Source organism: Dasypus novemcinctus, chromosome 9 (assembly GCF_030445035.2).
Source record: "Dasypus novemcinctus isolate mDasNov1 chromosome 9, mDasNov1.1.hap2, whole genome shotgun sequence".
In the NCBI taxonomy this organism is placed as follows: domain Eukaryota; kingdom Metazoa; phylum Chordata; class Mammalia; order Cingulata; family Dasypodidae; genus Dasypus; species Dasypus novemcinctus.
This window is the reverse complement of record NC_080681.1, coordinates 41,271,291-41,296,680: the sequence shown is the minus strand read 5'-3', so window position 1 is coordinate 41,296,680 and position 25,390 is coordinate 41,271,291. Positions and strand designations below refer to the sequence as shown.

The window sequence follows — 25,390 nt, the reverse complement described above, 5'->3', positions numbered from 1 at the left end:
GTCTCGCACTGAGCAGTTCCAAAATATTTTTTCCAGTTCCTTCAAAATCTTTCCTGCTTCCCTTATAAAGACAATGAATTATGTTTGAGAATTTCTCAGAAATTAATATAATTTTATAATATCAAAAATTTTTAATTGGTTGCTTGGCCTAAGAGATTACAGAAAAAAATGTTATTTTGTCTTTTCCAAATCTTCCTAACTGGTTGGATAACAGGATAAAACTGATGATTGCTTGATGCAGAGAAAATAGACTTGGAACCAGAGCTAGAAAATTTGAAGCCTGTATCTGCTGCTTAATAGTTAAATGAATTTGAACACATTACATAACTTCATTAAATTTGTTTTCTCATTTACAGAACAGCAAAAAGATCTATTTTACAATGCTTATTTAAAACAGTAAATGAGATGACAGATCTTCAATAAGTAAATTTCTTTCCTTTTATTCCTTTCCTTTTATTCTTGAATGAATTGGCTATAATCCAGTTTCAATCAGCCATCTAGGAGCATTTGTAATAAGTGGAATACTGATTTTGAGGATTTTCTATGGCCTTTCTTCTTCGTCTTCCTTGCTGTCTATCAGTCATTAACTATAGGCCAAAACACCAGAGAGCAAGCAGGAAAAAGAGTACACAGTAGATTACACATATAGGACTATTACGTGCTAGAGCCTGATGAGAGTCCTTCCTTTTTTACATCTTCTATTCAACCTATCTCTCAAATATTATTTTAATACATTTATTTCTCTTTATCTCCACTGCCATCACCCTGGTCTAAGCTCTTTTTCTCTCATTCAGGCTACAGAAATAGAATCTTGACTGACTTCAGCACCACACAACATATTCCAATTTACTAATCCATTGCAACAAGAAACAGTTTAACACACAAATTGGATTATATCATTGGCTTACATAAAACACTTCAGTGGCTTTTCATCAACTTTAGGATCAAATTCAAAGTACTTAACATAGCCCGGAATGTTTGGCTCCTGTCTCCTTCACTAGTATTACTATCTCACGTGGCTTTTTCCTTGGTTCAGTCTAGCCATACGGCTTTCTTTCAGTTCTTCCAAGCAGCTGAAATGCTTCCCACTTAGGACCATCACATATAACAATAATATCTACCACCACCATTACCAAAACAGCAACATTTATCAAATTTTTACTATGTGACACTGTGCATTATCACATTTAATCCTCACAAGAAATTTGAGATAGTTATTACTTTCCTATTTTTACTGCCGAGAACACAGATATTTAGAGAGTTAAGTAATTTCTCTAAAGCAAGGTAAGTAGCAAAGGTGGAATGTGTGTTTTACTATATATTCCTGGAATGTTCTTTCTCCACATCCTTGCCTGGTTAACTCACACTATTCCAGTCACAGTGCATATGTCATTTCCTCAAAAAGGCCTTACCTCATTTCCTAATCTAAATTTGGTATCCTTGTCATAGTTCCTATATAAAATATATCACAATTTATAATTATATATTTCTTCATGCAATTGTTTAATGTCTGTCAAACCTTTAGTCGTGATCATATGTTCAATAAAAGTGCATGGTACAATCAATAAATATCTATTGAATAAATAACTGAAGATAGTTATCCAAACATTCTAAAAATGAAGTATTAGATCACTCCTGGAAGAGCCTATTTGAATGTTAGAAATTCTATCAAAAACATCTTGCCTACTTTAAAACAAAACCTTCTCTTATATTTATTTATAAAATGTGGAATGCATGAATGGGAGGGATGAGGGAGCATCTTTTAAGATTAGACTTATTGAGAGCATATTTACAGGAATTATTTCTTTTTACACAGAAAATGACGGCAAAAGGTGTAGAGATATGAAATATTAATGGGACTGCTATGTTGGAATGCTCTGTTACAAATTGGGTTCTAATTGGTATGAATCCAGAAAGAAACAAATTTAAAATGGAGGCAGTCCAAATAAAGGCAATTAAATGACCGTACAAGAACTTTGGATGAAGTAACAACTAGCTACTTTGGGATTTCCCAAAGTTACAAGATTATAAGATTGATGTCCTGAAGTGCAACCATATCTTCCCATATCTCTTAAGAGCTTTGTTGACAAGAAAACTCTGGATTGTATGAACTATATTTCTCAAAATTTGAAATTAATAAGATAAAAGATGGGAATTACTGAGAGCCAAATGTATTCTTCAGGCATTTTATATTTTTTAATTAACTGAAAATAGCCAAAAAATTTTAAAAAAAGGGGGGGAGGGAGACTTTTATTCCCCCATCCTTAATGAGAAAGATGGAACTCAAAGTTGGAAAGATCTTTTTTGTTTAATAATATAGCTGAGGCTTTAAGCTCTCTACAGCTTTTAGGTCAAGTGGCTGTCTAACTAATTAAACATCCCTGGCATGGTATAATGCAGTAAGATTTAAATTTTGAGTTAGGAGCTCTGGGTATAAATAGCTCAGCAATTTATTAGCAAAGTAATTTTGAATAGGTTACTTACTGTGTTTCAGTTTCCTCTATTTTACAACTATAATAACAAAATGTATGTTTTAAATTGAGAAATAATTGAATCCATAATACGAAATATTACTTAATATAATGCTTGGCATATAGCAAACGATTAATAAACTTTCTTCTCCTCCAGTGACAGAAATCCAGTACCTGCCAAGATCACACACTTCCTATTTGGACAGCACTGGCCATTGGTTCTTGTACTGTGTGCAACTAGTTCAACACTATTAATAGCATATATACTAAACTTTTAAATGTTATTTAAAGAAAAGATGTTCTTCACTGGTATTTTAATTTTGGCTACTAATTCTAGTTTATAAATATTTCTTAAGTAATTTGTCAATCAGAAATTGCAGAATTTCTTTGACTGACCTTGGAGAAATATAAGGTAACAATCATCTTTGATGAGAAGCCTTGAATAATCTAATTGACATAAATACTCCAACTTCCCTTCTTAGCAAAGGTAAGAAAAATTGATTCAGGATTACTGGTTGTGGCAATGACCTTTTAAGACTAAAGAGATCCTCTTCTTCCTTTATTAATAATGATGAAAATAAGACTACCAGAATTTATTTTTCACTATATAGAGGAAATACATTTTTGTTTATTTATTAGGTAGGGGAAATATAATTGTTTAAAATTATGTAAACTTATAAACAATTTTTTAGAAAATTTTATTTTTTATTTAAATCACAAAATAGGAACAAGAAACTAAATTTCTCATTTAAGTTTTCAAGTGGTATCATCTGCTTTGTGGCAATTAACTCCACACTCTGTAAATAAACCCACTAGCCCTGTGTTAATTTATCACTTTACATATATTGTGTGGGTTCATTTGACAGGGGACATTTTAGCTGGCTTTCCCCACTACAGAAAATAAAATTACTTCTAACAGATTTCGTTCAAATATAACATAAAGACTCCTTATTCTACAGTAAGGTAAAATTAAACAAGCCAAACTTTATTTGAGAAAGGAACTATAATATATTTTCTAGTTAATATTTCTTGGTTTATTCTAACCTGTTAAATGGACAGAAAAGTTACCTTTAAACCATTTAATAACTTATGGCTTTTTAATAATGAAAAATGTTAAGGTAAAATTTAGATCAAAATCAATCAGAACTAAAATTAAGCCAAATATTGCGGAAGGCTAGATTAGGGAGTAAAGAAGCAAATTTGGGATCTGGTAGAATAACAAGTGGCCATCGAGAACTCACAAGATGGCTGCTGGAAGAACGTCGAGAGAGCCCCCATTCAGAAAGGATTTTGTCAGGGACCAAGGAAAAGCCCCGGATATTCTCAAGGGGCCTTATCACTGGATCCTCCTGGAGGACTGACAGATGGAGTAACCAATCAAAACAGCAAATAACTGGGATTCCTCCCCCGACATTAGCAAAGGGGTGGAAAAAGTAATGGTTTAAAAAGCAAGCGCGGAAGCCAAATCAGTCCTGTTTTGCCCTTTCTCACCCTGCCTGGATTAGGATGCAAGTAGACCTGGGGACTTGTAATCTGTAATGGGGACTTGAAGTCTGTAAATCAGCCCTTTTCATCTCTTTTTTAGCCCTTTTCCTCTCTCTAGCTGGGACCCATAATCTGTTATTTTCTCCCATTTCTTTTCTCTCATTTTCTTAAGAAACTACTGGCCTAACTCAACTGCATGTACTTAAAATTCTTTTCATAACATAGCCAAGAACCTAGGGAAAATCAGACAGCAATATTAGAAATAAGTATGCTCCTGAGATCATAAATATAATTGGAAGAAAATATCAACTATATTTTGCCTCATTTTTCTTTTGTATTGTAGGTCTAATTTGTCAGTAGAAACATCAGAAGTGAGTTTAAATTTGTAGAGGATCATAATATAAAGTATAAATCCTATCAGTTTTTCCTATAACATCTAAATGCAGATCTCTGTGCTGCATTTGTATAATATAGATTTAATTGTCCAATTTCACTTAAAGTCATTTTTATATAGTTCATTTCTATTTGAAGGTAGGCTTTATTTTATTTGCAAACCAAACAGGCAAAAGTAGAATTTGCAATGGATTTGTACTTAAAACCCTTAGTGCTGAGCAACTGTAATAATAGTTTTAAAATTACATGAAAATGCAAGTTCATTAACATCAGAATAGCAGGACATAGATGTGGAATGGACACAACCAAGCCAAGGTCCTCAGGAAGGAGGAATACAGTAAGGATCAGAGTGGACTTAATTATATTCTATTCATGAACTATTGTGGTTAATAATCGAGAAAATGTGGCATTGATGTGGAAAAAGTGGCCATGGTGGCTGCTGGGTTCGGGGAATGGGAGGAAGAGAAGAGATGTGGAGGCATTCTCGGGACTTGGAGTCGTCCTGGGTGGTGCCCCAGGGACAATTGCCGGATGTTGTATGTCCTCCCATGGCCCACTAGATGGAACATGGGAAAGTGTGGGCTATGGTGTGGAACACGGGACACGGGGTGCAGCGATACCTGGAGATGTACTCACCAGACGCAATGGATGTGACATGATGATGGGGGAGAGTGTTATTGGGGGGGGGGAGTGGTGGGGTGGGGACGGTGGGGGCGAATGGGGACCTCATATTTTTTTAATGTAATATCTTTTAAAAAAATGAATAAATTGAGTAGAATTTGGAAAAAATATATATATATATCCTTGCCTATGAGGGGATGATAAAAACCTAGTTTCAGAAAAGTGATTTTTTTGTCTTTATTTATTTTTTTAATGTAACATTACCCCATATACCCCCCACCCCCCTCACCCCACTCCTCCCCCCATAACAACAACCTCCTCAATCATCATGAGACATTCATTGGATTTGATGATACCTCTCTGAGCACCGCTGCACCTCATGGTCAGTGGTCCACATCATAGCCCACACTCTCCCACGGTCCACCCAGTGGGCCATTGGAGGACATACAATGTCCAGTAACTGTCCCTGCAGCACCACCCAGGACAACTCCAAGTCCCAAAAACCTGGGGGTGTTTTCAGAAAAGTGATTTTTACATGGGTGAAAAGTTAAAAAGAAAAATGTTTTAAATAAAAGCAAGTTTACTTATTCATTTTCTGAGTGCCCTTTGCTATTTTTATATGTATTTATAATTGAAAAGATTCCCTTACTTTCCATCACTATTTACACTCCATCTCTCATGTAAACAAAATCACTTTTATAATACATATTGTTAAAAAAAAAAGTATATATATCTAAATTTGTCCTGATCTATTGAAAAAAAAAGGCCTCAGAATTACTCATGATATCTATATATCTATGTTCTAATACAGTCCTTGCTTAAGGTTTGAAATGATACCTTTTCCTTTTTTTTCTAAGTGAATTCCCCAGTAAAGAATTCAGCAGACTGCTTACGGAGAGAACTGTTTCTTATGACGTTAAATTATGTGGCTGATGACTCAAAGTTAATAACTTCCCATGCCCTTTCAGTTTTTTTCCCCTGCAAATTAGGATAGTCTATTAAAGACCCAGGTGAAATAATTTCTCCTTCATGAAAACTCCCATTTTCCCTCCAATCTGTAAATATACATTTTCTTCCCTAATAATTGTTTTCTTCTGATTGGCCAAAGCTACTTAGAGACTAAATTATCTCCTTAAAAAGAAATATGACAGGAATCTTAGATTCAATAATCTTTCAGAGCATGTTTTTTCTTGTTTTTTCCTGAACTAGGTGCCTGAACTTGATTTCTAGAGTTAAGGCCCTTCACCTAGGCATCTTACCTCTATTGATAAATCACCTGTTCCAGGTCCTCACTCTTTTGTTGCACACCAGTGCCAACCTGGGTATTCTATAAACTTATACATTTTGAGACATGTAAACTTGGAAATGACTTTCTATTCACTTTTTGTATGGAATTCTATCATTTTTTCATCACAGTAATTCCCATGCCCATAATATTACCTATAATCTTCTGGTGTTCTCACGGAATTTAGAAGGGACATTAGATGAGAAAGGAGTACAAATCCATTTATACATAGAATTAATTACATGAAAATACTGAAATAATGAAAAATGTCAAATTATAAATAAGGAATAACTTTAACTCAGGTCTTTATCATTTTAGCCATAATATAATTAAACAGTCCCTTAAATTTTTCAGTGTGAGATAACTTTAAAAAATATTTGTAGAAGACAAGAATTATTTTGAATTTTAAGCACTGTTTATGGCTAATATGATTCTTCAAAATGCTTACAGATGATTAAAAAAATGAAAGTAGGAGCATAAAATGAGCTTACTGTATCACCAATTTTTCCAATATTTCCTTGATCTCCTACTTCTCCCTGTTAATCAAGAATATAAAGTTGTAAAAATGATTATTTTTCAAACAAGATTACTCATGGTATCTCTTCCATTTTCATTTTAATGTAATTATCTAGTCATAACCTAGAAAAAGGCAAAGGAGTCTCTCAGTTACCCAAAATATGTATGTAGTATTATGGTGTTTCTATAATATCTCTGTGGTCTTTCCTCTATTCTCATTTGAATAGAATAGTATGAACCTACTTTCCTAAATTACTTTCTTCTATTTATGACTTTAATCACTTTTAAAACACTTTTCATAAATAAATGTTTTTAAAATAAAACATCCTGAGGCGTACTCTGTAAAAGGCAGAGTGGTAGGCACTGTTAAAGATATTATGAAGAATAAAAATAAAGTCCATGTCCACAGGGGTGCTATATTTGCTTGAGAAGATAAGATGTATACACACAAAAGGTACCTCCCAATGCCAAGGAGCACAGAAGAAATGCCACAGGTAAGTACTAAAGGAGTTCATAGAAACAGGTACCCTGTGTGCTGGAGTAGCTAGAGCTAGCGTCACTGAAGAAGAAATGTATGCTTATAAACCCTTAGCCACAATTTCGAAGTCCACAAAGCTCTGAAAACCCAGTTTACACTAATCAGTTGGTGACAAACTTAACCTAACCTGAATTTATTTGGCGGTAACATTTCACTGGATCGTCACTGGATCTGAGTATGGCCTATTTCTAGTTTTGATTTATTCCACATAACTGGAACATACATGTCACTGCAGAAATATTAATGTACCTGATTATGGTGTGCTCTCTCATAACCTGCTGGCAGTGTGAAGTAACATATAGTTAATGTACCATTATTACCTTTCAAAAATCTAAACATTAACGATTTCAAACAATGGATTATGAAATAGTCCTTGAGTGAGGCCCTGGAGAATAGATGATATTTGCACTAGTGATGGAAAAGGGCCATTTTTGGTAATGGGAAACGGCGTGAGTAAAGGCACAGATTAATTAAAGTTGAGTGATTAAGTTCAGGACACCATGCATAATGAATCTGACATGAACATAGGTTTTGTTTAGGGAAATAGTAGGAAATTAAGCCATCAATTGTTGTCTAAGTATTAGTAATTATATTGCAGTGTGGAGTAGGGCAATGTTAAACTGAATTGAATAATATGGTAGCCGCTAACTTAATGCCGCTACTAAACATGTGAAACAGAGTGGTTTGAATTGAAATGTAAGTATAAAATACACACCAGAGTTCAAAGACTTCATATTGAATATAAAACACCTCTTTAATAATTTTTATACTGATTACATGATGAAATAATTTTTGATATATTGGAAATAAAATATAGTATTTTTATAAAAAATATAATAATTATATAGTAATTTTATATAAAATATAGTAATTAATTTCATGTTTCTCTTTACTTTTTTAATGTGGCTCTCATTTTATAACTGTTGGACCAACTGATTTTAAGCATTAAACATAACATTATGAGTAATTATTTTGGAATAAACTTTAAAAGTCTACACAAATTTTCTTTTCAATTTCTATATGCATTTAGATAAACAGTAAAGAATGAAACACTTTTAACAGGTTTGTAATACCTAGTTTTTGATGGACAATTCAGTAGAAAGCTTTTATAGCAAATATGTGGTATTATAATATACATATTATTAATATTCTAGTATTTTTCCCTCACCACCCATTCCTGCCTCAGATTTCAAAAAGGGAGACAGACTTCTATGCTACTTGGCTTAGGGGACATCTGTATTATCAAACAGATAGCAAAAGTTGCTTGCAGATTGCCTGCCTTCTTGCTTTAGCTTTCCAAAAGCCTGAAAAAGTCAGTTGTCTTTAAAGGCAATAAAGAAAGGAATATTTCCTTAGGTCTCGGGAAAGAAAATAAGTCCTCTGGCTCTGAGAATAGTCATGACTCTTATTCAACTCTAAGTGCCTTTGGCCTATTTATATAATGGCCACATCTTGGTGAATGCCTACATGATAGACAGAAAGGCAAAAAAACAGTTACAACTTGAAGGAAGGGGCATTAAAAACCTTCCTCCATTTCCTGGGCAACACAGAAGCCATCTAAATTCTGGTGTGATCATCGGGAGTCTGTGGGACATCGATAATACCTGAGATTCAGGTTTCTTGCTAGTTGGATGGTAGCTTGCAGCTGGATTTCACAGAGTCTTTTGGCGGTACAGGGATTAATTCCAGGGCAGGAGAACTGATTAAATCTTCTGATTATAAGTACTGTGCTTCTGTTTTTTGGAGGGTGTTATCTGTCAGCTGAGAGAGTCAGGTATGCATATTCCCCCACAAGAATTTCAGACACAGCAAGACATGCTGCTAGATTTAAAATATTTAGCTTATATTTCATTTTTAATTGACCTAGAAAAGCGCTGTTTAGCTTTTCCTTAGATTGTAGCATCATAAAAATGATAATGAATGTAATGTAAATAATAAACTCTATAGCTTTAAGAAAGTTAGCAATAATGCTGTGATTCTTTTATTTTCACTTAAATTTTAAATTTAAATCATGGTTCTTTATAAGCTAGTTTCTTTCAGGTCTTGATACTGCATGTGTATAAAACTGCTACATTACTTTTCTTTGTTGGTGCTACAAAAAAAAAGGAAATAAGTCCCCCCAAAATGGGTGACATGTCATTTCAGTGTCATCAAGAGTGAAGGTCACTCAATGATTAACAAAGGAATATAGACAATTTACTACTGATTAAAGAACTTAGATTTAGTGAAGTTATATATATAACTTGTAGATTTCTATTCTGTCCAGTAGAATAGATAATCTAAAAAATTATGGCTTATTGCCCTGTATCTAATCCACAAATCTTATCCTAACATTTCTTTACTAAACTGTATATATATATGCAAATATATGTATATATGTATATATATACAAATATACTTCCTAAATGTTCTTTGAGACAGTTTTAACAATTTACTGGTTCCCTCATTAACTAATGAGATGAATAAAATCTTTGACATGTGTTCACTTCATATATGTATGAACATCCTAATTTTATCTTTTTAAAAATTTTACTTTAAAACTGATTTTTTAAAAAACTTCACTCTTTATCATCAGCTTTACCTTTAAGCCTTCTGGTCCTGGTTCACCTGCATAACCCTTTTGACCAGGTTTTCCCTATAAGGAAACAGAACAAAAGAAAAAAAAGAGATGCTTAGTCATTCTCATTTTTGAAAAGTTCCTAAGGTTTATAAAATATAGACTATTCTTATAATTCTTATAAAAACTATTTGATAAATATGGCTTTAAAAAATCATACTCACTAGCCATTTATTGTACAAATATTTATTGACTGTCTACTATGTGCTATGCACGGTTTTAACTAGGGATTGAGAAGTACACTAAACATACCTGTCATTATAAAGTTTGCATTCTAGTAAGGATGATACAATGAAAAAATAAGTAACTATGGATTATAGTTAATAGTGTAATTACAAAATGTGCTATCATCAATTGTAACAAATGTTCCACATTAATGCAAGGTGTTACTAATAGGGAGGTATATGGGAATCCTGTATTTTATTCATGATTATGCTATAAATCCCAAATTTCTCTAATAAAGAAAAAAATAAGTAAAATATATAGTATGTTAGGTAGTGATAATTGTAAAAGAAAATTAAACAGAGAAAGGGGATACAAACTGTGTGGAAATCTAGTTGAAATTTTTGATAGAATTGCCAGGGAAGACCTCTCTGAGAAAGAGTCATCTGAGAAAAAACGTAAAGGAAGGGATAAGTTCTAGGGATATCTGAAGGAAAAGCATTCCAGGCAGAGGAGAACAGCAAGTGCAAAGGTCCTGAGGTAGGAAGGTACCTGGTGTATTTAAGGAACCATGAGAGGAAATGTGGCTATAGCAGAGTAAGAAAGGAGAAAATCAGTAAGGAGATGAGGTCAGCAAGGAGAGGTCAGAAATCAGTAGAGAGAGAAGGAAATGGGAGGAAGAAGGCCAGAACATGTAGAGCCTTGCAGGTAACAGCAAGGATTTTGACTTTTACTGTGAGACAGGAAGCCTTAAACAGGTTTGGAGAAGAGAAGTGACATAATCTATGTTTTAACAGGATCACTTTGGTCCAAGAACAAAGGCAGGGATCCAATTAGAAGGCTACTGTAATAATTCAAGTGAGAGATGAAAGAGATATCAATCAGGGTGACAGCAGAGGAGGTTGTAAGAAGTGACAAAATTTGAATATGATGATATGATTTGATATTAGAACCTCCAGGAATTGCTAGCAGGTAATTTGTGGAATGTGAATGAGAAGAGTAGTTAAGAATGAGCTCAAGAGCTTTCTGTCTGCTTAATGAGGCAAGTTAGTAAAGGGAAAAGGGAAGATGAAGTCACAGCTGAGACCTGGCAGGGAACATGGCCATGAGACCCTTCCCAGAAATCCCAAGGAAAGGTTGCTACTAAGATCAAGGCCAGAAAGAACTTGCCAAGACCCTGCCCATTAGGTCCCATGTCAAGGGGGAGCTCCAAGTAACTCCAGACAGGCCTCTGCATTGGTCCTGGATAACTACAAACAAAAGCCCTCATCATTGGTCCCCTGAGAGCTAACAGGTGTGACAGTAAGGCAACCAATCAGAACGGCAAGCAGCTGGGGTCCTCCCCAACATTAGGAAAGGGAAAGAGGAAAGATCTTAAAAAGGCCTAACCCAGGGATCCACATGTGGTTCACCTAATAGCACACCCACATCTGTGTCTGGGATTGTGTACCTTTTTTCTTTTCTTGTTTTTTAATAAACTCTTTACTCCATTGCCTATCCTATGGTATGTCCTTAAATTCCTTTATGCAACATAGTCAAGAACTTAGCAGGCCAGGATCAGGGCATTGTGCTAACAAAAAACTGACCAAATGAGATGGGGAAACCAGAGGAGGAACAAGTTTGGAGGGCAAATCTAGAGCTCAGTTTTGGGCATTTAAGTTTGATATGCTTCTTAGACATCTAAATGGAGATCCTGTGGTAGTTATACAAGCCTAGAATTTGGGGTCAGAAGGTTCTGAGCTGAAGATATAATATTAGAAATTACCAGAATTTTGATGGTATTTAAAGCCACAAGACTGGATGAGCTAGTCTAGGTAGAATATAGATAGAAAAAAGAGGTCCACAGAGGAAGTCTTGGTGGAACTCCAAAATTTATAATTTAAACAATGAAAATATGCAGATTTGCTGCCAAAGAGTTAGGAGAAAAGCCATGCAAGTGAAGAAAGTGCTTATAGGAGGAGAGAGTGGTCAGCAGTACCAAATGCTGAGAAAAATGAGTATTAAGAAATGTGAGGATTTGGAGAAAGTAAGTAGACATGGCCATTGGACTAAGCAAAATGGAGGTTACTGGTGATCATCATAATATCACTTGTACTGGAGTGGTGGGGACCAAAATGGTTTCAGCAAATTGAAAAAAGAGAAACATTGGAAAGAGAATGTATAGACAACACTTTCAAGGAGTTTTACTGAAATGGGAAGGAGAGAAATGGGGTAACACATGGGGAATTAACTCAAGCACACAGGACATGACAGAATTAGGCAACAGTTATCTATTTTATCTATATATTTTACAAATAATCTCACTGGGATCTGGTATCAGTATATTTATACTCTCTTTGAAATCAAGCAATTGAGAGCATCAGTACTGGAGTCACATCTTCTGATCCTCAAATTAAGTTAATCTTGAGCATATCATGCTTGAGCATATAATATTGAATGTTGAGGCCATATTTATAATCTAAAAAGTGGAGATGGAAAAACAACTGGCAAGATGGTGACAGAGCAAGGAGATCCTAGAGTCAGCTCCTCCTACAGGGCAATTAGTAATCACTCAGAACTATTTAAAGCACTTATTTGGGTCTCCAGGTGACCAGAAGAACATCCTGGAACATCCTTGAAAGAATAGAAGGAGGAGATTGCTAATCTGCAGAGAAGATTCATGAGTAGAGTGCTCTGGAGATGCCCATCCTCCACTGGAGGCACAAGCCATCTCGAGAGCTAGTCCGTGGCTGGAACTGGAAGCTCAACTTCTCAAAAATGGGGGAGGAAGAGATGGTTGGGCAACAACTTCAACTACTGATTAGTACATTTATCTGAATAATTCTAAGAACAGCTAAAGTTTGAAACTGTCCAAGTCAGAAGGAGGCCAGTGCCACCATCTTAACTCTGTTTCTGGCATGAGGGAAAGCTGGGCAGACTTAAAATCACAGTGCTGGCAGGAACTGGCTTCTTTCCATCCAGATTGGATTGCAGCTCTAACACAAGCTCCAGCCCCAACTCCAGCAGGAAGGCAGCTGGGGGTACCGGCACCAGCCTCCCTGGTTAACTACAGGCCATGCCACAGAGGCTGGTGATCATCTTACTTTGAGAGCACAAGCCACCACAGGAGCTATTCTGTGGCTGGAATTGGAAGCTTCATTTCCCAAAAACAGGGGAGGAAGAGATGGTTGGCCACTGATTTCAGCTACTAACTAGTAAATCTGGCTGGCTAAAGTATAACCCTAAGAACAACTAAACCTGTCCAAGGTGGAAATAGGCCGGTGTCACAATTTTGACTCCACCCCCAGCATGAGGGGAAGTGGGGCTGACTGAAAATCACAGTGATGGTAGAGACCTGTTTGTTTCAACCAGATTGGCCTGCAGCTCTAGCCTAGGCTTCAGCCCCACCTCTGACAGGGAGGAGGCTGGCGGGCCCTGCACCAGCCTATCCAGGTAACTGCAGTTATCTTTGGCTGGCACAGAGTGAATAATCGGAAGTCTACTGGGGCAACCGTGGTCATCTGGGACGTGCACTGCATAAATTGCTGCCCACACCTGCAGCTCTATCACTGCCTCAGGCAGGGAAGAAAGGGGCATGAGGCTTCATTGGTCTTTCTGGGCAACTACAACCTAGGCCTGCACAACTTGGATTATTCCACACAGTTGTGGCTCTGTCCCTACATACAAAAGAGAATGTTGGGAGAAGTGCCATTAGTCCCTGGGACAATGAGGGCAGCTTGAGCCTCCATAGTTTATAGCACCAAAGAAAGAAAGGCTCAACAAATGAAATTAAAAACACATTGGAATCATATAATAGCAGGTTTGAGGAGGCAGAAGAAAGGATTGGTGAACTTGAAGAAATCGCTTCAGAAAGTGAACATACAAAAGAACAGATGAAGAAAAGAATGGAAAAAATTGAACAAGGTCCCAGGGAACTAAATGACAGCAAGAGATGTGCAAACATATGTGTCATGGATGTCCCAGAAAGAGAAGAGAAGGGAAAGGGGCAGAAGAAATATTGGAAGAAATACTGGTAGAAAATTTACCAACCTTATTGATGGACACAATTATCCATGTCTAAGAAGCACAATGCACTCCCATCTGAAAAAATCCAAATAGACCAACTCCGAGACACATACTAATCAGAATGTCAAATGCCAAAGACAAGGAAGAAATTCTGAGAGGAGCAAGAGAAAAGCAATGCATAACATATAAGGGATACCCAATAAGATTAAGTGCTGCTTTCTCACCAGAAACCATGGAAGCAAGGATACAGTGGTATGATATAGTTAAGATAGTGCAAGAGAAAAACTTCCAACCAAGAATCATTTATCTGGGAAGACTGTCTTTCAAAAATGAGGGTGAGTTTAGAATATTCACAGATAAACAGAAACTGAGAGGGTTTGTAACCAAGAGACTGGATTTGCAGGGAATACTAAAGGGTGTGCTATGGCCTGAAAAGAAAAGACAGGAAAGAGAAGCCTGGAAGAGAGTCTAGAAATGAAGAGTATATCAATAAAAATAACTAAAAAGTTTCAAAAGAGTGGTGAAAATAAAATAGGCAGATAAAATCCAAATACTCAGGAATAAACTTAACCAAAAATGTAAAGAATTTGTATTCAGAAAACTGTAACTCAATGTTAAAAGAAATTAAAAAAGACCTAAATAATGGAAAAAATATTCTATGCTCATGATTGGAAGACTAAATATCACTAAGATGTCAATTCTATTAAAATTGACATACAGATTCAATGCAATCCTGATAAAAATTCTACCAGCATTTTAAAAATATATGGAAAACACAATTATCAAATTTATTTGGGAGGGTAAGGGGTCCTGAATAGCCAGAAACATTTATAAAGGAAAAGCAAAGTTGGAGGACTCTCATTTTTGGACTTTAAATCATATTACCTAGCTACAGTGGTTAAAACAGCATGGTCCTGGCATGAAGATAGACATATAGACCAATGGAACGAAACTGATGGTTCAGAAACAGACCCTCACATTTCTGGTCAAGTGATTTTTTACTAACCTGTCAAACCCATACAGCTTGGGCAGAATAGTCCATTCAACAAATGAAGCTGAGAGAACTGGATATCCATAGCCAAAAGAAGGAAAGAGGACCCCTATCTCACACCTTATATAAAAATTAACTCAAAATGAATCAGAAACCTAAATATAAAAGCAAGAGCCATAAAACTTCTAGAAGAAAATGTAGGAAAATATCTTCAAGACTTGGTGGTAGGTGGTGGATTATTGAAGGAAATAAGAGGAGGACTGTGATGGACTACTGATGTTAAATATATTCAGAAGTTTTAATTAGCTCTCCTGTAAAAGTGTGGAAATGTACAGAGTTGATGGTAACACATTATAGTGAGTAACAGCTGGGTTATAAGTAGGGATATAGATGAAAATGGTAGTCCATGTATGTAAATGCCAATTAACAGAATCCTGGAGAATAATCTAGGGCCTGAACAGCACAGTAAACCCAGAGGTGGATGAGAACTGTGGTTAATGGTACAAATGCAAGAGTGTCCTTTGTTAGCTAGAGCAAATGTACACCACTATTGCAGGGTGGTGGGAATGTGGAGATGCATGGGAAAAATACAACTGGAGTGACCTGTGGAGTGTGGTTAGCAGTAATAATGTAATATTTTTGCATCTATGCCAAAGATGTACTGTGTTGATAATGGGGGAGTATGGAAAATGTGTGCCAAATGTACATTATGGACCTGGTAATAATCAGATATTATCTCATAATCTGTAACAAATATTCCACCATGGTGTGGTGTGTTGATGGAGGGGTGTTCTTTGGGCATTCTTCACATGTGCATGATTGTTTCATAAGTTTACAACTTCTGTCATAAAAATATATTTAAAAAATAATAATAGGGTGTTTGGGGGAAAATACTTTGGTTAGTAGTAATATTTTGAGGATGCTCTTTAATCATTAGTTACAGATGTTTAACAACAATGCAAGGTATTGGTGGTAGGGTGAGGTATGAGAGCCCTGTATATTATAGGTGTTTATTTTCTAAGTTCACAAGTATTACTATACACTTATTGTTTATGTGTGTTCATGTATGAGTGATATGCTTCAATAAATTTTAAAAAATCATTTAAAAAATGGAGATGAGTATCTTGGAGGGTTGTTATCAAGATTAGAGATGATTCATGTGACATATTTAGCCCAATAGTAGGTCTCAAATTATCTTCAATCAATAGCAGCAATAAGAATAATAAAATATTAAGTTAGAGCAGGCAACAGGTGAACACGATTCTCCTGTTTTCTAGGGAAATGAATTTTAAATTAAATTAATTTTACTGAGTTCAGAAACAACAGCTTTTCTGTTGTATAACTCACCTTCAAAAAGTAAAACAATTTTTCAATAGTTTAGTGGTAATACATGAGCTAGTGAGGTAGAGTGAAAAAGAGAGAATTACTGAGTGGAAAAATGTTTTAAGAACCTGTACTCTATGATGTTCTAGAGAAAAAAAGAATATGTGTATTTCATGTGAGTCTAAAGAAATGTAATAATTACAAAATAATAGACATATACCTTATAATTAAGCTGTATGCCTTATAATTAAGGTATAAGGTATATTCACAATAATGTTGTGAATTATTATGGCCCATGCATACCCAAATGCTTAAAGAATTTATTTTAAGAACGTGAAAACAAGTAATCCACATATTACTATATGATGTCAACTGAAGGAAAAATGGCAGAAAATACATCTTCTTATAATTTAATGACCCACTTACTAACAGAAATTTGCAGAATATTACCAAAAAAGTATTTAGCTTCTGATATACTTTGAGAAACTTTATAAACAATTTGTAGAAATTACTAAACCCAGAAGATCATTGAAGAAACAAGTAAATACATAGTAGGTATATATCATTTAAATTGTCTCTGGATATCTCCAGTTATAGGCCTATTTTATCTGGGGGAATTTTATAGTGTTAGGCTATAGTTAATTTTAATTCTTGTCTTTTGCTATACTTAAAATTTTCTGCTATTTTAAAAAAGATTTACAGAATAATTATTTCAAGAGAAGCACTTTTTGAAAATTATTTATATAATACCTACTATTGGCCCCAGTTCTCCAAAAGGTCCAACTGGTCCTTCTTCTCCCTTAAGAAATGAAAAAACAAAAAGAAAACAAAAAAAAAAAACAACAATGAAACATATGCCATAAAATAAGTACGTAAAAATGTAAGCCCTTATTCTTTCTATTTATACTGAAATCTGAGACTCATTCTGAGATGTGATAAAAATAATGCTGGGATTTTCTTGTATTTTAGAGCTGAGTCACCCCATAATTTTTTTTGCGTATTATAATCCTGCATCTAGCCTAGAGGGACATGTGCTATTGGGTTATTTTTAAATTGTGGCAGATGACTCAAATTATCTTTAGAAAATTGATAGTAGAGAAGAATAAAAGTAACTTGGTTAGTAATGAACCAGGAGAAGGAATCACTGAATTAAGGATAATTTTCACCTCTTTGGGACAATATCTCTTTGACACAGGGAGGAACTCAATAGTAAAGTTCCTAACATATGGAAATCAATGCACACAGGTAGATTAAATAATTACCAATAAAGAATATGTTTCTTCTAGGCATATTTCAATAATTCATTCATTCCACAAAATATGTTTGAATCTTAGCTGCGTCTTAAACCCTAGAGATACAAAAGTATATCAGATCCTATCCAAATTGGGCTTAATGTCTAGAGTTTATTCTTAACTAATTTACAGGCCCAGTATTCTTAGGGTCAAGTCAGCAAGAATGTCCTAAGATATAAAATATAGTGCATTATTCTGAGGATCAAAAACAATGAGTTGACAGAGACCAAAGAGAGGAACATAGAAAAATGAAGGGAAGGGTGCTTTATAATTACCAAAACATGTTATATATTGTTTTCTAAGAAAATTAAAATGTAATAAATACTTTCATCTCATTTTGAGACTTATTTACTACATATAACGATTCCTTCAGTTTTAAATAAATAGCTGAGGCACATCTGAAAAAATATATACAGACCTCTCTAAGATCATATATTCTACTTTATTTTTTAATAAATATTTGCTCAACTCTCAATTCAATTAAAATATAATATATTGAGGGAAGTGGCTATGGCTCAATCAGTTGGGCTCCCGTCTACCATGAGAGGCCCTGGGTTGCGCCTGGGACCTCCTTGTGAAGGCAGGCTTGCCGGCAAGCATCTCAGAGGGCCACCCAGCTCGCAGACGCTGTGGAGCACCGCCTGGCCTGCAAGTGCCACGGAGAGTCAACTCAGCAAGGTGACGCAACAAAAAAGGGAGACAGGCAAAAAAATACAGAAGACAGCAGAACAAATGGACACAGAGAGCAGAAAGCAAGTAAGCCGCAAGGGGAGAGGGGAAATAAAATAAATACAAACACAGAAGAATGAACAGCGAATGGACAGAGAGCAGACAGCATGCAAAAGCCACAAGGGGGGGCGGAATATAATTATATATATATATAATGTATTGGATCAAATATAAACTAATCACAAATAGAAATATACGTCCTCTAAATTATTACATTATATTCTAGTAAATACATATGAATGAGGCTCTGGGCTCAGATTCTTGAGACATTCCATGAAGACCACTGATATAAATCACTTAATGAATTCAAAACATTAATTCCAAATCCCACTAAGTAATTGCTGATATAAAATGGTAACTTGAAATTCTCTGTGGCAAAAAATATTTATACTAAGGTAGTTTTATTAAAGCAAAAACTAAAACCCCACAAAAAATAAAAAGGGAAAATATGAACTAAAAATGTGTTTAGATATTTATGTCCTCCATACCTGAGTTCCTTTGAGACCAGGAGGTCCAGGTGGTCCTCTATTTCCAAGAAGTCCCTATAAAAAGCAATGCAAGCACACACACAAAAAATTTCAGCTCAGTTAATATGAGGATCAATCAGCATTATTCTGGACTTTTGTCTTCATACTGTATTATTTCCAGAGACGATGTAGAGGAAGAGATGGACAGTACTAGTTGTTCCTATTCATTTACCATTAGGAAGTTATCAAAATGGGATGGGAGGGTGGATGAGCCGATAAAGATAACTACAGGATGTCCAAAACCTTGGGAACATAGCTAAACTTATTTTTCAATGGTAAGTTAATTAATGTTCAGATAACCTACTTAGTATATTATTGTTCAATTTCTGGAGACATTTTCAGAAAAGTACTTCTAAATTTAAAGTAATGGGTCCAACTGTTAATCTGATAATAAAAGTCTGAAAACATGGAAGTGGACTTGGCCCAGTGGATAGGGTGTGCATCTACCACATGGGAGGTCTGCGGTTCAAACCCTGGGCCTCCTTGACCCGTGTGGACCTGGCCCATATGCAGTGCTGATGCGCACAAGGAGTGCCGTACCACGCAGGGGTGTCCCCCGCGTAGGGGAGCCCCATGCGCAAGGAGTGCGCCCAGCGGTAAAGAAAGTGCAGCCTGCCCAGGAATGACGCACCCACATGGAGAGCTGACACAACAAGATGACATAACAAAAAGAGACACAGACTCCCGTGCCACTGACAACAACAGAAGCAGACAAAAGAACACGCAGCAAATGGACACAGAGAACAGACAACTGGGGTGGGAGGCGGGGGAAAGGGAGAGAAATAAATAAAAATAAATCTTTAAAAAAAAAAGCCTGAAAACAGATGGACAGGGATAGTGTTTTAACATTTGTTAAGAGACCAACAGAGGCTGGAGCACATTATTCATACTAAATATTCTTCTATTTAAACCATACTTATTTCCCTTCTTTACATAAGCTAGTAAAATAGAAAGATACTTTGCAGAAGAAAATGACAGTCTGAATTTGACTAGTAATTTGAAGGTCAAAAGAAACCAAAATGCATGTTGTTAAAAGATCAATTGCTCTCAAAGAAAATCTGTTCAAAGTAACTTAAAAATAAAACTTCCTATTTCAGAAAACATCCTACAACACATATTTGACATCCAACATTTTTTTTATTCAGTTCTGTTCCTCTACTATGCAACATGCTAGCACAGTTTTAAGTAGCTCTCTTTCAAGGATTATGTTTTTCATTATTGCTTTTAATTCTATAATCATCAAAAGCCTTTATTTAATTTTTAACTATAGCAAATAACTATAGCAAATCTACACACTGATTTTTTAGTTTTAGGATGCAACAGAGCTAGCAAAAAATGCACTGGAATCATTCCTTCATGATATATTATTGCTGTATTTTAACACAAAAAGTTAAAAGTTTAAAAGTCTATAATACATTAACACAGACTTATAATGTACAGAGCATGTTTAGTTTTTCATCCATAATTTTATAAATTTTCTACTATGTGTAAGGCTCAATAAACAACACTAAATTAAGTCCTAAACATATAAATATAAGTAAAATAGAGTTCCTGTTTTCAATGAATTCATAATTTAGTATGGGAGATGGTTTTACAAAAACTTTTTTTATTAGAGAAGTTGCAGGTTTACATAAATATCATGCATAAAATACAGACTTCCCATATACCACCCTATTATTAACACCTTGCATTAGTGTGATACATTTGTTACAATTCATGAAAGAACATTTTTGTAATTGTACTATTAATTATAATCCATCAGGAAGCAGATGTGACTTAAGCAGTTGGGTGCCCACCTACCACATGGGAGGTCCTGGATTTGGTTCCCAGTGCCTTCTAAAGAAGACGAGCAAGACAGTGAGCTGACACAAAGGGATGGCATGGCAAGCAGACACAACAAGACAACCCAGTGAAATGATGCAATGAAGAGACAAAATGAGGAAACACAATAAGAGACACAACAAGCAGGCAGCAGAGGGGGCTCAAGCGATTGAGTGCATCCCTCACACATGGAATGGTCCCAGGTTTGGTTCCCAGTACCTCCCAAAAAAAAGACAAGCACATAACAAACAGACACAGAGAGCACAAAACAACGAGGGGCAGAGGAGAAATAAATAAAAATAAATCTTTAAAAAAATGATAGTCTATCACTTACAATATGGTTAACATTTGTGTTGTATAGTCCTATGTTACTTTTTAAAACATTTTTAATCTAGTAACAACATCTATACAACCTAAAATTCCCCCTTTTAAGCACATTCATATATATAAATCAGTGTTAATTATTTTCACAATGTTGTACTACCATCACCACCAACCATTACCAAACCTTTACAATCAACCCAAAAAGAACTCTATACAATTTTAGCATTAATTCCCCATTCCCTTACCCACCCTGGTCCCTGGTAACCTATATTCTAGATTCTGATTCTATGAGTTTGCTTATTTTAATTATTTCTTATCAGTGAGATCATACAATATTTGTTTGTCCTTTTGTGTCTGGTTTACTTCACTCAACATTATATTTTCAAGGTTTGATCATGTTGTCACATCTTTCAGAACTTCATTCCTTTTTAGGGCTGAATATCTTCCACTATATGTATATACCACATTTTATTTAACCATTCATCAGTAGAAGGACACTTGGGTTGCTTCCACCTTTTGGCAATTGTGAATAATGCCATTATGAACACTGATAGGCAAATATTTGTTCAAGTCCTTACCTTCAAATCTTTTGGGTATATATCTAGAAGTTGAATTGCTAGGTAATTCTATACTTAACTTCCTGAGAAATGGCCAAACCATCTTCCACAGTGCCTGCACCATTTTACATTCCTATCAACAATGAATGAGTCTTCCTTTTGGGAGATGGTCTTTTAATATAAAAAATTATGGCATAAGTATTGTGATAAAAATAGAGTTACATGCAAAATGTAAATGGGGACCTAAAAGGAGGAGCCGGGTCAGAAAAATTTTAATATGTACAAATAATTTTGAATTGAGTTATGATGAGCTGATAAAAATTTGTAGAAATTAAAAAAAAAAAAGAAAAAGAAAAGGGGAGTGGACTTGGCCCAATGGATAGGGTGTCCGCCTACCACATGAGAGGTCCGCGGGTCAAACCCTGGGCCTCCTTAACCCGTGTTGAGCTGGCCCATTCGCAGTGCTAATATGAGCAAGAAGTGCTGTGCCATGCAGGGCTGTCCCCTGTGTAGGGGAGCCCCACGCACAAGGAGTGCGCCTGTAAGGAGAGCCGCCCAGCGCAAAAGAAAGTGCAGCCTGCCCAGGAATGGCGCTGCACACACGGAGAGCTGACACAACAAGATGACGCAACAAAAAGAAACATATTCCCAGTGCCACTGATAAAGACAGAAGTGGTCACAGAAGAATACATAGCAGATGGACACAGAGAACAGACATTTGGGGGGGGGTTGGAGAAATAAAAAAATTTTAAAAAAGAAAAATTTGTAGATAAAAATACGCACACTAAAAATTGTACAGACAAAAGGCCCTGATAAACATACAATTTTAGATTAATGGGTGTGTTTAAAGAGCTGGCTCAGCTCCATATCCAGATATAACCAACAAGCAGAGGACTGAGCTGTCATTCCTGATGACTAAAGAGAACAAGTTCCCTCTACTCTTGCATTGCTCCCGTTTATTTCCTGTATGGCACCACTGATTATAAAACAAAAATAGTTCTTTCAAGAAGGCAGACAAGCCCAGGTTCCTATTTTCTTCCTCTTCAAGATCCAACTATAATCTTAATGGAAAACAGAAGCTGGATTAAGGAAAAAACCTAATCCAGTTATATGCTGTGTACAAGAAATGCAGCTAAAATAGAAAAATGCAGAAAAATTCAAAGTCCAAAATATGGAAAAAGTTATGCAAGGGATTTACTAACTCAAAAATAGTTGAAGTAATTATATTACTGTTAGACATAATAAACTTTAAGGTGAAATATATTATTATAAATAAGAGGGTCACTAAAAAATGATAAAAAGTCTACTCACCAGACAACTCTCAAATTTTATGTATTTAATAACATAAAAGCCAATCATGAGATAAATTAAGAGAAATTGACAAATCTACTCTTAGAGTGGAGAATTTAACACATTTCTGTCAGTAGTTAATAGTTCAAGCAGATAAAAATTATCATAATAATAATGAAGACTTAAATAGCAGAATTTTAGCAAACTTGATCTAATGGCCACATATAGGACACTGAATGCCCAAATTGGAGTTTACACAGTCTTTACTAGCACACATTTGTCAAAATGAATCACATGAATGTCAAAAGTATTATTTATTTAAAAACTGTAATCACCTATACAGTATTATAGCATTGAAAATGAATGAGTTTGGCTTATGGTGTGGCCACATTTGAGCAACATGGAGGCTCTCAGGAGGTAACACTTAGGCACCGTGCAGCTCTAGGCCTAGTTGAAATTTCAGGCACACAGATTCATAAGCACAGTCATCAGTATCAAAGGCTCATCTCTGGACCATCCTTCTTCACTGCTCTTTGCGCTTGCACTTGGGGGACTTTTGCTGTTCCATTCAGGAATGTGACAGAGCTCCCCTGGCTAGGAACTCAACACTCCCTCAGTTGTCATGTCATTTGTAACTATAACTACTATGAAAATACCCAACGAATATGTGAACATTTTTATATACCCTATATACATGCCCTGGAGAACTCCCTCCCAACCATGTGTCCCCCATCAATAACACAACCAGTGTTCCTCCCTTGCCATAGTTGAACCTTTGTGGTCCAAAACTTCTTAAAAAATAAAGCCCAATATATTGCCAGATTCAATTAGCAGGAAAATGAAATAGTAATGATAGGTTTAAAGATTACAAATAGAATACACACTAATTTAGAAAAACTAAAATAAAAATAAATTGGGTTGGGAAGCAGACTTGGCTCAACTGATAGAGTGTCTGCCTATCACATGGGAGGTCCAGGGTTCAAACCCGGGGCTGGCCCACACACAGTGCTGATGTGCACAAGGAGTGCTGTGCCACACAGGGGTGTCTCCCGTATAGGGGAGTCCCACGCGCAAGGAGTGCACCCATAAGGAGAGCCGCCCAGCGTGAAAAAAAAAGTGCAGCCTGTCTAGGAGTGGGGCTGCACACATGGAAAGCTCATGCAGCAATATGACGCAGCAAGATGACACAACAAAAAAAGAGATGTAGATTCCTGGTGCCACTGACAAGAACACAAGCAGATACAGAAGCACACACAGCAAATGAATACAGAGAGTGGACAACTGAGGGGGCGCAAGGGGAGAGAAATAAATAAAATATTAAGAATTTAAAAAATAAAAATAAATTGGGGTATTAAAAAATGAAAAATATCAAAAACTTTGTTTCTGACGTTTTGCCTTTCATCACTCTAATAGGTGTTACCCTGTATGTTCAGTGGCAAGGCAATTTCTTTCATTCCATCCTGTCTACATCTTTTTTTAAAATTTTGTCTTCAAAAAAGTTTTAGATCACAATAAAGTCACATATACAATATAGGGGACTCCCATTTATCCAACATCAACATATTCATGTTATATTTGCTGTAGCTGATATACAGATATTGAAATATATTTTCCAAACATAGTTCCATTTTGGTTTACATTATGGTTTTTATTTTAGACTGTATAATTTTCTAAGTTTTAAGTTATATTATGGTTTACATTATGGTTTATATTTTGGCCTATAGACTTTTATACATTTTTGGTGAAATTTAACATGTCCTATATCCACTGTTGCACGATCTTTTGGAACACTTCTATTGCTCCCCAGTTACCCTACCCTGCTTCCATTTATTCTATTCCTCTCTCCCCCTTGCCTCAGGGCCCACAGTGACACCAAGCCTCACTGCTTGAAGGACCAGATTCACAGATACTTGCAACAATGCTGAGGGCTTGACACATTAGACTGTCCTACCCCACTGGAAGCCACCAATTCTCTCTAAAGACACAATTCCCTATATTTGAGAACATCAGGCCTCCCCAGAATGAGAGTACACCTTCCCACACACTGTATGGGTCTCCACGCAATGATGTATAACACAATACAACAAGATGAGCACTCACACACTCCCTGAAGCCTGACCCTGTGCCAGATGCCCCTCATTAAGCACCTTAAACAGGTAATCCTTCCTTATTATATTTTCTAAAGAGTTTTCTCAACATTACAATTTCATCCACATACCCGACAATCTCCCATGTTCATCTGTTCCCCCCAAACCTTCCCCTAATTCCTTGGGCCATCTGACCCATCCTCCCAACCTTAGCCCCCCTCAAGCCTGCAAAGCCCTACCCAATAGTATCCCTATGCCCTCGCCTTATCCCTTCCTTGTACAACTACTTACCTCCACTTTATCACAGATTTCACCCATGTAGGTGTCAGCTCACAACCTTCCTCTCCCCCCACCCC

The 25,390-nt window shown here is 35.9% G+C and overlaps 1 protein-coding gene across 1 annotated transcript in view; it reads right to left on the bottom strand.

Moving 5' to 3' along the window:
• COL24A1 (collagen type XXIV alpha 1 chain) overlaps positions 1-25,390 on the bottom strand; it is a 365,386-nt gene that overhangs the window by 183,351 nt on the left and 156,645 nt on the right. The window contains exons 21-24 of the mRNA XM_058303231.2: positions 18,917-18,970; positions 17,162-17,206; positions 9,891-9,944; positions 6,747-6,791 (exon numbers count right to left, since the gene is read on the bottom strand). Of these exons, the coding sequence (XP_058159214.1) occupies positions 6,747-6,791; positions 9,891-9,944; positions 17,162-17,206; positions 18,917-18,970 (198 nt within the window). The remainder of the gene's footprint in view (positions 1-6,746; positions 6,792-9,890; positions 9,945-17,161; positions 17,207-18,916; positions 18,971-25,390) is intronic.